This window comes from Gobio gobio, assembly GCF_949357685.1.
Source record: "Gobio gobio genome assembly, chromosome: 4".
Taxonomy (NCBI): Eukaryota; Metazoa; Chordata; class Actinopteri; order Cypriniformes; family Gobionidae; genus Gobio; species Gobio gobio.
This window is the reverse complement of record NC_137100.1, coordinates 26,200,950-26,215,315: the sequence shown is the minus strand read 5'-3', so window position 1 is coordinate 26,215,315 and position 14,366 is coordinate 26,200,950. Positions and strand designations below refer to the sequence as shown.

Genomic DNA, 14,366 nt, shown 5'->3' with positions numbered 1-14,366 from the left:
ATAGTCTGTCACACGCTCGCAGATGTGGGAATAATGCACTGTCTTTTCTTACATACTAGCACATAGTTAGTCAGTGGTGTGTGACCAGTTAAACTCCTACACACATGCAGCAGCTGGATCAGCAGTTACTGCGTTTATATGAGTAAATATATATCTTAAAGTTAAATTAATAGTTGTACATTTTGCCTCTTTTTCCAAATAAAATTAACATTGCAATTAATATATATATAAAAAAAAATAGGCCTGACGTGTATTAAAATTTTGAACAATTAATAAAAAAAATGCAATATGTTCAAAAAGTTTGGGGTCAGTACGATTTTTTACGTTGTAAATACGTAAAACGTAGGAGACTGACACAGACGTGAAGAAAATGTTGGATAAAGTCCTTATTTTTCTTTGTTTTTTGCGCACAAAAACTATTCTTGTCTCTTAAAATTAAGGTTGAACCACTGGAGTCACATGGACGATTTTGACAATGTCTTTACTACCTTTCTGGGCCTAGAAAGTGTTAATTAAATAGTTCTATGGAGGGGTCAGAGAGCTCTCGGATTTCATCAAAAATATTTCCGAAGATCTTACGGGTTTGGAACGACATGAGGGTGAGTAATAAATGACAATTTAAATTTCTTGGGTGAAGTAACCCTTTAAGATAAATTCTAAGACGTTCGTAAGAACCGTTTACAGAACCCGTTTACAGTACACTAGTGTGTCTTCGTTTTAAACGCATAACTTTTGCTACAGTTACGCCTGTCGTCTACACTACTCTGGCGTACCAGCCTCGACGACCGTGTAAACAATAAGAACAGAGACAGAACTGCATGCTTTGCTGACTTTGTGGTCCTTTTGTGGCCGCTGTGCAGTTAAACGCTGTATTGTACAATAATGCAGTTGTCTACATGCGCAAGAGGCAACCGTTTACACTTGTATGAGCATGCCCAGTGTATGAGCATGCCCAGTGTGACGTGTTTTTGTTCGTGCAGTGTAGACGGAGATCGTTTCTGAAACGCAATGGAAATGCCAGTGTAAATGAGGATCACACTAGTGTAAACGGGGCCTAAGAGCTATTCTAGAAAAATTCTTAAGTTCTCAAATATTTTCTTAAGAATTTTTTTTTTACTTACGAAGAAAACGAAAGGTGTTATTTGATTGTAAGGCGGGTATTGCTGAAGACTCGCTGAATGAAAAACACCTCAAAGCCCGCCTTTTTGCACTACCTGCAGTTTACCGTAGATATCATAAGCGTGCATACTATTTTCGGCGCGACTGGCTTGAGGGGAGGTAATCACTCAGCGTAGTGTTTTTAATACACCATGTCAAGTTAAAACTGTTATTTTAAAAGAGCCTGTCTCAAGATACAGCAGTCTTTCCCATTCGTTTTTCTTGCGCCCTCTCTAAAGTGAATGCGTCCTGTTTCTGTCTGCTGCCTCACTAGTTCTAGCTTGAGTTAGTGCATCAAACACGGACACAAAATGATAGATTGGTGTCACTCCAGAGTACTCATTCATGGTACTAGTAGTAATAGATATTATATTTAACTAGAGAGAGTTATATTGTAATGCTTAGTATTTGAACCAACCCATTCATTAAAGCTACACTGTGTAACTTTTTTAGTCTATTCTTAGCTAAAAACACTTAGTTCTTTCAAAAATATATGTGCTCATTAATGTATATTTACTTCTTTCAAGTAATAAAGTATTCTCGTAAGTTTATAATATGCCATTGAAAATACATAAGGTAATGGGATCTAACGGTGGTCGCCATGTTGCCCCTCCATCTTGAAAGTACATTAGCCAAAGAGGGACATACCCATAAATTCAAGCTTCGCCTTTCGCGTTTTAACCGGTTTTAATACTCGATGGCACTGTACAAAATTCTCTGCCTCGCGCATGTGCGCGTCAACTTGTTCAGACTTGTCTGGTGCATGTGCAGAGAGTTTTCATCTCAGCAGCGTCCAGTAACAGAGTTATACAGAGTTTTCCTGGCTTGTTTATTCCTCAAAAGTCTGTTTTTCCCTGTGCGTTAATAACTCTGTAAGTAATAATAGTTATTGTCATTGTAGATGTGTTTCAGAGTGTGTCCTTGCGTAATTCAGTTGATGTCACCTCAGAAGTATTTTTGTGTCAACATACAATAGCGTAATGCTCACCTATTTGAATAATCATTCAGTTATTTTGTTATCAACAATGTTTATTCATTTTTAGAAAATATTAGCTTGTAATGTATGTTGATGGAAATATGTATCAGGTCTGATCGGCATATTAACAATTGTTATACAGAGCGCACTGCAGTGCTAACGTTAAAGCGGCGCACACACTTTTGTAAACGGACACCACTTGTTAGCAGCAGCAGCAGCGGCAGCTCCGCTCCTTTTAATGCAGCTGCATTTAGCGCCTATATATGGTACAATAAGCTCTGGTTTACGGTTACATTATACAAATGTAACTTATAAGTATAGTTATACAGTTCTTAACTGTGTATGTATATTTACCATCCTTATTTGTTCTCTCACAAAAACCACATTTATGTACATATCCACGCAAACCTGTTTATGCCTTGCAATTGGATGACTGAATAAACATTACTATCATCAAAGTTCACTCTGGATTAGCTGCAGTTCTTTCTAGCCGAATAATTAGGCCAGTTGAGTTCCAACCATCCCACTGCGCACAGAATATCCCACAGGCACCGTGTCGAATGTGGACGAGGTCGAACTGGAAGCCATGTTAATCTTGGACTAAATCGGCCACCGTAGGAGTTGAAATGAAATCGGAATTGAGAGGAACAGAAACTAAAATTCACTGGATGGCCATATACCTTTTCACCACTAGACGGGGGAAAATATCACACAGTGTAGCTTTAAACATCTTACATTTGGGAATTTAAGACAGGTTGGAGTTTATCCTAACTTTAAGAAGTTATTTTTAAGAACATTCTTTTCGAGAATATGAATACTTCTTAAATTTGATCTTAAGAACAATCTTTTGGAAAGAGGCTACAACATATTCTTATCTTTTTTTCTTAAAGCTGCAGTCCGTAACTTTTGGCGTTCTGGCGGTTAATAAACAGAACTTGCGGAAGAACATTGCAGCCAGAGCTACTTCTCTCTGTTTATGGCGAGTCACGCAGGGATTGTGCTACTCCGCAGCGGTTCCTACCAGACCGGTCTGAAATAGTCCCAATATAAACACTTATTATAAGTGTACCATAATGATTCAGGGTAAGACAAAAACACGGTCTGGAAAATGGATTCATGTTGTACATTCTCATTATATAATTTTTGTAAATCTTGAACACAAACAAAGTTACAGACAGCCGCTTTAAGTTAGAAAAAAAAGAAGAAATTGTCAGTTAAGAAGAATTTTACTCTTAATATTTTGTGAATCCGACCACAGGAATACAGTAAATACAGTAATACTGTGAATACACATTACTGAATTTATTTTAAAATACATATTTGAATGTATTTTAAAATCTAATTTATTCCTGTGCTGGCAAAGCTGAATTTTCAGCATCATTACTCCAGTCTTCAGTGTCACATGATCCTTCAGAAATCATTCTAATATGCTGATTTTCTGCTTGAGAAACATTTCTTACTATCCATAAATGTTGAAAACAGTTGTGCTGCGGGATATTTATGTGGAGGTGATTATTTGATAAATAGAAAGTTTATTTGAAATAGAGGTATGTGTTAAAAAAGCATTTACTGTCACTTTTGATCAATTTAACACATCCTTACTGAATAAAAATATCTTAAAAAGAAATCTAACTAACAATATATATTTTTTAAATCTTTTTTTTAAGGAAAACAAAAGAAAAAATCCTGTTTGTCCTTGAACTAATCTCTGAAGAGAGTGCTAGATTACAGTAGCCCTGTCCTCAGCCGACTGTTGGTGTTTTCGCTTTCTTTTTATTTGATTTCCAAAATGATTGATTATTTCTGGTCTGCCTTTAAAAAAAACTGCTGCAGTACTCATTTGACCCAACTGAGTCATCTTCCTTTGAGAACAGTTTTCCTCTAAAAAACTAAAAAAAAGTGCTAATGAAGACAATGGTCTACTACAGCCCATATCAAATGTTCAGTATGAGCAACTCAACCTGCTTTATTTTACAATCTTATTTCCACACCATAATCTTTAATAAAGCTTCACAGGACAGATCAGGGAGCAATGAAATCTGTTTGTGAGCATGTTACCAATTCCCATCAGAATAACACATCTCACAGGCTAAAAGAAAAGACTGATCTCGGATCAGAGCGTATTCGGCACATGGCCTCAGGTGGCCTTGTTTATCACAGAGGAAATCACAAACACGAGCCGTCACATGAAGAATCAGACAGCGCATCCGCACCCCTTCAGCAATACAAACACTGCAAAATGACAGCCACATTCCCTCTGTCACACTGATATACACGCAACAAACTCTGGAATCTCTCTTCCTGTAAATGCTATTATGATGATGTCACAGCAAAGCAGGGGTCATTATTTAGTATGATAAATGGTCGGCACAGCACGACGTGCATTCTTTCCGTCTAACCCGTCGCAGTTCGCCCCCAGAACGCACCTCTTCACAAATGCAATAAGCCACCTTACTGTCTACCGCACACACAAACTCACCGTCCCTGTCCGTCTTTTTCCCGGCGCTGTGCGAAAAGTGACTTTGCCTGCAGACATCAGTGTGGGAGTGAGTGTGTGTGTGTGTGTTTTATGACATTTAGATGGAAGAGCGAGGAAGATCTCCCTTAAGTCAATTTGAACGCACAGGCCGATGAAATTACACAGGTAGCGGCGGGCGGCGTGACAAACGACTAGCCGCGATGGACGGAAATAACTCCACTCGGGGATACGTCCTCCGACAGAGAAAAGAAATGAAAATCTAAATTACAGTTTACAGTACACACGTAACAGCAAAACAGCTCCTTTTGCTGGGTAAATAAATATCTATGGATTGGAGAGAGAGAGAGAGAAAAAGGATACAGAGGAGAAAATAGAGATAGATAGAGCAGTCGCTCAGATTACACGCATGTGATATCACTTTCAATGATATTAAACAATCTACTGGTTCAGTCAGGCCAGTAGTTCACATATTTCTTCGCCCTGCCAATACCATCAAAGGTCAAACCACAAAATAAATGCAAAAAAAATATTGCCATAAAATATAACTACAAATATAGACTACAGGTTAAAAGTTTGAAAGTAAGATAAAAAAAAAAATTATTAAGTAGTATTATGTTTTATGCTCACCAAGGTTGTATGTATTTGCCTGTATGTTACAATATTGTGAAATGATATTATTAATCATAATCAATTAATCAATTAATCAATATTATTAATATCATAATATTCACTTTATGATTACAATTTAAAATAAATAACTTTTCTTTTTTAATATATATTCAAATGTAATGTATTCATGTGATAGCAAAGCTGAATTTTCAGCATTACTACTCCAGTCTTCAGTGCCACATGGTCCTTCAAAAATAATTCTACTATGCTGATTTCCTGCTCGGTTATTTTCAATGCTAAAAAGTTATTGTTGCTTCATATTTTTGTGAAAACAGTGATACCTTTTTTTCAGCATTCTTTGTAAATACTGTAGATGAATAGAAAAGCAATCAAATTATACTATACAGATATATACTGTATACCGTATGATATAACATTATAAACACATTATACAAATATTTACTGTCACTTTATCAATTATAATTAATATAATATAATATAATATAATATAATATAATATAATATAATATAATATAATATAATATAATATAATATAATATAATATAATATAATATAATATAATATAATATATAATTAATATGATATAATATAATTAATATAATATAAAAAAGTGAATGTTTTTAATAAATAAATATATACAGAATTAGTGTGCATAAGATACTTTATTTTTAAATAACTCTTTCATTATTTCTTAAATTATTTGAATGGTAGCGCATATAGACCTAAAAATGTATAATTCATAAACACACATAATTGATAAACACACTTGTTGGGATTGGAATAAAGTGTATTATAGACGCCAAAGGCCCAACACAACCCACGCCGAAAAAAACTATTATGGCACAAAAGTAACATTGCATAAATCATGTTTATGTAGTTCCTTTGCTACACCATAAAAAAGAAAAAAGAAAAATAATGAAGACAAAATAAAACCCACCTCTTTAGCACGGTTAATGAAGGGTATCTGCGTCCCACTGTTGAGGTCTTCATTAATGATGAGGCGTCGAGCCCACTGGCCTGCCCTTACCACTCCACTGCCCTGGATGAGAACCATGATCTTCTCTGGGTTAGTGAGGGCATCCTCGCTCACGTAAATAAAGCTTTTTGGTTCATCCTCAGTCGCATCAACCTGGAGGAATATAAATATTATAATCAGTACCAACACAGAGACACCGGTCGCCAATTATGGCAGGGTACAAGATCACGGCCAATGAAATCTGCAGTTTGGAAATTGTCTGTGGTATATTATTGAACATACTTAGGGCACTTCGAAACTACAGTTCACACTGAATTCCAAAATGCTGGAGTAAATAACGTGGTCCATTTCTTGTCCAATAGTAAAACAAGAAAGCATGTATCCATCAATGCCAAAATCAGTGAACCTCGATTTGATTATAAAAGGTGTTTTTGTGTTGTCTGCCCCCTGATGTGTCAACAACTATATTTACTCTTATTAAAGTGGGGCAGGACACTCAGAAACAGCGGAGTGAGTCAGAGCATGGAATCATTTCTGATGAACAGTGCTCAATGCTGAGCTACACTGCCAGCTGCTGAGAAGTCAGCACGGTCTGTCTGCGTCTGAGGACTTCATTACACTGCAACAAATCCGTCTTGACTTCTACATGCGTACGTGTGGTGATCAGTTATGTGGCGAACTCTGAGATGAGCATAAGCTTATACGATAGAAAATAACACAATGCAATTTGTGTGTAGTCTTTAAAATTGACTTTGACAAATGGATTAAGCACTAAATGCAGTTGGTCACAGGTAGCTGTGCCCATGAAACTCTCTGAAAGACAATACAGACTCCAAGAACATCATTTGGTAAATACTCTCCACAAATAAAACAGCTCATAAAAGTCTGTGCCAGCATTGTTCAGGTGATTTATGGAGAGTAATTTACAGTGCTTTTAAAAGGACATAAATTCTATTTCTACCAAGTGCAAACACCCGCTATCAAAAATGATGTGTAGTTTAATGATACGCCTCTTAAAAAGCGCACTAGAAATCATAACATTATTGCTCATATGAAAGCAGTGACCACACCTTAGGAATCTCCTTGAGCGTACACAATTTTACCATCAGAACAAATGCAATTTTCTCCTGGAGAGTTGAGAAGTGTTGAAGAATATCGTTCTAAAACTTAGTTTTCACACAATTTAGACCACTGTAATCTTGTATGATGTTAAAACTGCATCAGTTTTCACAATAATTCTGTTTAGATTCAAACAGTGTGCATCTAAAGGTTTTAAGGAGGAAAAAAGTCATTACTTACAGGAAGGGTCTCCTTCTTCAGGTTGCAGTCATTCTCCAAGCGTTCATAAACATACTTTGTAATGATCTACAAGAGACAAGAGACATCTTTATAAGTCTTATAAATTCATTTAAAAATGTTCCAGTTAGTTTGAAGCAAGTCAGACTAAAATATAACTTTGGTTGGAGCTTTAAACATAAGCACTGAAGAGAGTTATTAAAGCATATTAGATGGACCCTTTCCGGGGTTCTGAGAAGCAGAAGTGGTCGTATTTGGGCAAAGTTCTATAAAAGTAATAATTGTTACATTCCCATTTGCTCCACTAGCAAAAGAAAACATCCACTACACCATTTCAATGACTTTCCAAAAGAGGAAAAAAAAAACCCATAGAGATTGATCACGGTGGTCAGAAGAGGGAAAGATGTCAAATCTGCTGCCACTTCCTCAGTCGTTGTATTAGAAAGACCCAGGCAGCAGCAGTGAATTGTTTTCTGTAGTTTAATGCCAAGGTTATTTAACACAGGCAGCAGCAGTGAATTGTTTTCTGTAGTTTAATGCCAAGGTTATTTAACACAAAGTATAATGCTATAAATATACATTTAAAAAAAAAGAACAACAAAAACAAAAAAAAACGTTGCAAGAATTACGATGTTAAAAACTGCCAACACATCCTCACAGTCTGTGTAAAAAGGTCCATTGTGTGGTTTGATTTATTTATTTGGTATAATCATACAATTGCACATGGTAAAACACTATGCAAACAGGGCCATCAGATATTATTTACAAACTTTTAAAAAAGTGAAAATTAAAAACATTTGTTATTAAAAAAAAAAGTCGTCAGTTAGAATAACAATAAACATCTCAATCTTTTTGAGGAAAAAACCCTTCAAATCTGCCTATTCAGTTTGTGTTGTCTAGACGTTATTTTTCTCCAAATTAGGATTTCAGCTCTGTGATTGGTGTTCCAGCGGTGAAATTATAGACGCAAGTCAATGAGAGACTAATTTCAAATGAATAGAAAATTGACCAATCATTGTCCCTGTAAATGGGTGGGGCTTGTTAACACCATCACTCGCTGTGGGGAACACCATCGGGGGGAAAAAAAACGCTAATAAATTAGTTAGCGCTATTCGCCATGGAAATCACAAGCAAACATTAATGAGGAGGATGTTGCTGCTAATTTATTATCTACGCCGTTTTCAAGATTAACTTTTAAAGAAAAGCTGTATTTAATTGGCAAAGGAAGACCTACACTAGAGCTCAATTTTGTGCAGAAAGCCAATGTTTTTTAAAGCATTTCAACCACACCAATTAAGCAATGCCCCTGGATGACAGTATCAATCAAGAAGCTAAATCTTTACTGCTGGATTTGTTTGCTGTTTGGTTAAGTCATTTCAAATCTAATAGGTTACGTGACAAATTTTATTCTGGCCACTGCTACCACTGTTTTATATATGTAAAAAATAACTGTATCCCTTAAAAACTCATCTTTGATCACCAAAATGACACATTTAAAAATAAAATCCTGTGAAAAAAATTATTCATGCCTTAAAATAGCTTGACTATAACTCTTCACCATTGCTTCATTTAGTATACGTGGATCAATGAATATAACTAGCCCCGCCTCCACTCACTCACACAGCTCAGTGATCCACTTGTTCAACTTTTACTCAAGTTACTGTGGTAAACGCTGCACAAAGGTATCGCTCTTTACAACATCGGACACATAATGGTAGTTAATATGATTAGCCTGTTGCTTGACTACGTTATCAAACAGCTAATAATAATGAACAGACTAAAAGCACTGTGGTCAAAATGCAAGACAACCATTGCTGACTAACATCTCATCCCAATGTTAAGCCTTGTTTATACTCGACGCGTCCGCATGAGCGTGAAGGTGCGCGTGGCAAAAATGACATCATCGCAGAGTGCCAAGCAGACGAGGTGCGCGCGCAGTCGGCGGAGCGATGGCTCGCGCTGCCTGCAAAGCCAGACGAAAGTAGGCTCTGTGCGGCCGTCACATTTTACTTTCGGTTTTGAATTAGCGCCAATTCGGTGGCGGGTTGCTTGAATTGTCATCTAAGTCAGCTCCTGTCACTCTCGTGATGAATGAAATCTGATGAATGACTCCTGCCGAGACTCACGGTCGGTCACAAGCCTAATATAGAGTAAATCACGCAATGAAAGTGTGCACTGTAAATGCGCACCCGCACTAGTCTAATCTAGACTTCATAGTTTATGCATGCACTCTCTGGGTGTGTGTGAGGGATATACTCGATAATGTCAGATCGCACATCGTTAAAACACCAATTACGATATTATCGTGGACTATATATATATATATATATATATAGTCTGCGATAATATCGTAATTGGTGTTTTAACGATGTGCGATCGGCTTCTCTTTGAGGAATTGGCTTCTCGAGACTCCCCTGCTTCGCAGCATAGTAATGATATGCTAAAGCCTGCCCACACATTGACGTGATTGGTTACAAGGTAGTTTGTGACGTAAGAAAACCCAGTTGACTGGAATTTTAAGGAGGAAATACTCAGCAATGGTGTTGACTTATGAATTTGCACATGGTTTGTCTTAAAGCATATTAAAAACACCACAGACATATAAACAACATTAAAAACATAATTTTTAACTTCAAGCTTTATTTGAGAAAATGTTATTTTGCAGAATTACTGGTCAGACTGTAAATTTGCTAACTTAGCGGCCATGCACTTTGCTGTAATTCTGCATAATAGTTACATTTTTCCCAAATCACGAGTTTAATACAGTCTGTTACATACATTTAATCGGCTGCTGTGCAAGTCTAATGATATGATTTATCAACAACATTGCTTGTTTGTGGTGATGGATTCCAAAATGCCATGATCGCTGTTCACTGTCTATGGTGCAGAAGTATCTGTCTCAAATGTGCTTTGGTCGAAGCACTCGGATGTTTGCTTGTGGCATTTCTTGTCAAAGGTAACATGCAGTCCTATAGAAGAGGACACTGTAAGCTAGGCTGATTTTAGGCTGAGTTTACTTTTTTTCCTGACAAGGGCCAAGGTTCGAGAGTCACGGTTCGCTACTGACCTATACAGACCTAAAACAAAAAAAAACATCAGTATTTCTATGTATGACGATGAGAATCAATCACTTCTTTGCATATATGCAAAGTACCTTCAGTTGCACTCTAGACAGCCTCAGTGAATGAGATAATTGGAACTGTCTGGATTTCACTTGTTCTGCACAGAGAGCAGAGTGTACGGGCGCTGTCAGCCTAAAGCGGGGCAAATCTAGAGTACAAACAGCGTGTTGATGTAAGTTATGTTTATCCCTGCAGCTAAATTGCTAAAGAACGTGTACACAGTGCAATTCCAACCCCGGGCCAAAAGTTTCATGGTTCAGTGACATCAACAACTTTGAGCGTTTCTTTCTTGTTTTGCTTTTGCTCACGATCTGCAACAGCTGAAACTACAGTGTTTTAAGATGTGGATGGCAAATGCGCTAATTAAGATGAGATGTTTTATGGTGGTTGTGATTTGGCAACGATCAGCAAAACAACCCCAGTGTGACTGGGCTTATTTTCCAGGGCACGCTGATCCTGTTATGCCAACTCCGAGAGGACTTTACGGCCCACCCGAGTGGAGGCACTAACAGATGCCCCACTGGAATGAGGCGTGAAGGTGGTGGAGACGTATCCGTGTCTGACGGCTGAGACTGTCAGCTGTGCTGGTGTCACTGAATGTGTGAGGTCTGGATCTGCAGTCAAATTGAGCTGCTGGGTGAAGTCAGCACCCCCCCCCAAAAAAAAAAATTCACTGACAGGTCTGTTCTGATAGAGCTGCTGGCGGCAGTGAAACAAACAATGGAAAATACAAATTATAAAGTGTGACTAGCAATATAATTGTGCATACACTCTAAAAAATGCAGGGTTATTTTTTTCTACCCAAACGTTGGGTTGAGCCTGTTGGGTCATTTTGTTGGGTTATATTTTTCCATGGTTGGGTAGTTTTTGTGTTACCCAGCCATTGGGTTAGTTACTAGTTGAAACAATACACCCTTCAACCCATCCACCCTCCGGCGTGACAACCCAGCGGTGGCTTTTTGCATGCTCATCAGGAGAGAGCAGTTCTCAATGCCACTGAATTGGTGCATTTCATTGGTAAAATGGTTTGTATACATTTTATTAAGTCTTTACTGTGATGTAAATCATTTATCTCATTAATCTAACGCAACATACAGGGATGAGATGTTAGTCAGCAATGCGTTTTGACCACAGTGCTATTAGTCTGTTTATTGGCGTTAGGAAAAATACGCAAAATATGGTCAATTTTGTTTTCAAACGCAAGTTATTAAATATTTAACTTTTAAAAAATAATTTCGTTAAACTGTATAAACTGTATAATTGTTGAGTTGTCACTCTTTTCTGCACTTTTTCACTCCTTTCTATATTTTTGTGATTTCCTGTGTGTTCACCTTTTGATTATTACTGTTGCCTGTGTTGTTGCTCTAGTCATTTTGTGTGATTTTAAATTTTCAAACGTATTTTGGGTTAATTTTAAGCCAGCAAAATAAGCCACGTATCCACTGAAATTACTCGGAACAATTTGTTCCCAGATTTTTTCCCCAGACCGGTTGCTGTCTGCATTTCCATCGTGGTCTAAAGTACCGTGAAGATTAGGCAAATCTTAGTCTGGTAACTTAGGACTTTGCGCAACTTTCCAGTTCCCTCTGGATTTCATCCTCTGCATATAAGCTTAAAAAAAGCCTGAACCTCATCGTCGGTTCATCGGTCATATTTTTTTTAACTCCACTGTTGATTCGATTAGCAAACCAATCTTACTGCACGCACCGCAACAGACCATTAAAAATTGTGGTTAAAATCAAATGCTGGGAGACGACCAATCAAAATGCTGCATGAACTCAACCAATCAGCATGTTCAGCTTTTTTTCCCAGAATTTTTTTCCCTAAAATTCATTTAGACCCTGGTCCCTGCAGTCGAAACACACCGAGTACCACCCCAAGTCAATAGTTCCTGGAGAAAGTTCCTGTGGCTATAGTCATTTTAATCAATAGTTTAGTTCAATAAAACAACCAAGCATGTTGGGTTAAACATTTAACCCATGGATTTGTCCAATTTTGACCCAGCACTGGGTTACCAAACAACCCAAAGTGGTAGCATTTTTTAGAGTGAAAGAGAAAATGCTTCTCGTATCTTTTGTTGTTGACGCCAAAGTTTGTGCTCCAACCGGCAGAAATAAATAAACATGGACATGATCTTAAAAACCATGATCAAAATTAGGCAAGGAAAAAATAAATGATATCGCATTGACATGTTTTCTTGCCGTTTCAAAATATACAAAAACAAAAATAGAATGATATAAATTGTATAGATACACTCTAAAAAATGCTGGGTTGTTTCAGCCCATGTTTGGGTCAAATATGGACAAAAATTTTAATGATTGGGTTTTTCCATATCTGACCCAAACATGGGTTGAAACAACCCAGGATTTTTTAGAGTGAAAAATATAATGGTAAACTGACTGCAGATTCTTTCTAAATATAGTATAAATATATTTCTCTGTTTTGTGCTGTTTTGTGCATGACACTGAACACAAGGACATTTACAAACAAAGCAAACTATATAGACATTTGTCAAAAGAAAATAACAGCATCTAAACACATCACAACTAATCATCAAATTATAGTTTTGTTCACTTTTACACACAATTTTTGGTAGTGTGTTGGGTCGACAACAGCAAACAAAACAAGCAAAACCATTTGAGAACCACTGGTTTAGACCAGATCAAATTTAATACATTAATGGGGTACTAAAAACCCAATCAAACTATGATCTGTGACTGCATGTACAACAAAACAAATGTGCATATGAATTCATACCCACGATCATGACACAGAGGACAAAAAAAAGCAAAACCTTTAGATAGAGTAATAATGTAATCATAATGGTTGCATACTCATTTAAAGCCATAAGGCATAGCCTAAGCTATTGCTTATTTGATTACAAACAGAAAAAGTACATTAGGCTCAAATGAGCTAATGCAAAGGGATATTAGTGCTCGTCAGCGGTCAGCGGGCCTAAATGAGATGACGGATATCTCTACAGACCGTGGTGGAGGTGGCGACGCCAGTGACGATAGGAAGACACAGGCAGCTCAACAGTACCTAATTCACTAAATGTCAAGCTCTCTGATGAAGACTAAAATGGTTGTGAAGTGCAATATGCTTGTGTTTAATGACATCAATAAGCCTTGCAGGAAATTTCATTTATACTACATTATTGCTTCAGTGCCTCAGGTGCTTCTCTTTTGATATATGAGAGAAGAGAATGAGGGGGTCTTGAAAGGGTGCGTGGGTTCTGTTTGAGACGGTCTGCGGCCGTTCACTCTCACAGATGATTGAGTGTATGTGTCCAACAAGTTGGTGAGGGGTCTTGCAGATAAGGCGTGCAAGTGCCTGCAACATGTTCCCTCATCATGGGCTGTCCATGCTAACATCACAGGGTGGAAAAACAATATACCAGAATTATATTGCCTATCTTCCATATAGAGGTAGCAGAAAGTGTATCGTTTGAGCTAAGTTTCAACGTTACAATGTTATAGCACCTTTATGTTAGACGCGATTAATCGATGTGACAGCACTAAATATAATACAATAAATAACAGTATGTAATATATAATATAATAATCATTTGTAACATATCAAAAGTTATTAGACAGTGATTCTACATGTCCATTTAACTTGAAGGAAAAACAAAATTTGTTCTATTTTTCTAACACAGAGACAGTATATTAAGTATAAATGTGCTTCAAATGAACAACTAGAGGACAAGACCCAGTAATATGGTAAAAT

The 14,366-nt window shown here is 37.1% G+C and overlaps 1 protein-coding gene across 4 annotated transcripts in view; it reads right to left on the bottom strand.

Annotated features, from left to right (window-relative positions):
• Nucleotides 1-14,366, bottom strand: part of arb2a (ARB2 cotranscriptional regulator A) — a 227,044-nt gene that overhangs the window by 184,025 nt on the left and 28,653 nt on the right. For all 4 annotated transcript variants that reach the window (XM_079813949.1, XM_079813951.1, XM_079813948.1 and 1 more), the window contains exons 5-6: nucleotides 7,519-7,584; nucleotides 6,181-6,372 (exon numbers count right to left, since the gene is read on the bottom strand). In XM_079813949.1, the coding sequence (XP_079670075.1) occupies nucleotides 6,181-6,372; nucleotides 7,519-7,584 (258 nt within the window). The remainder of the gene's footprint in view (nucleotides 1-6,180; nucleotides 6,373-7,518; nucleotides 7,585-14,366) is intronic.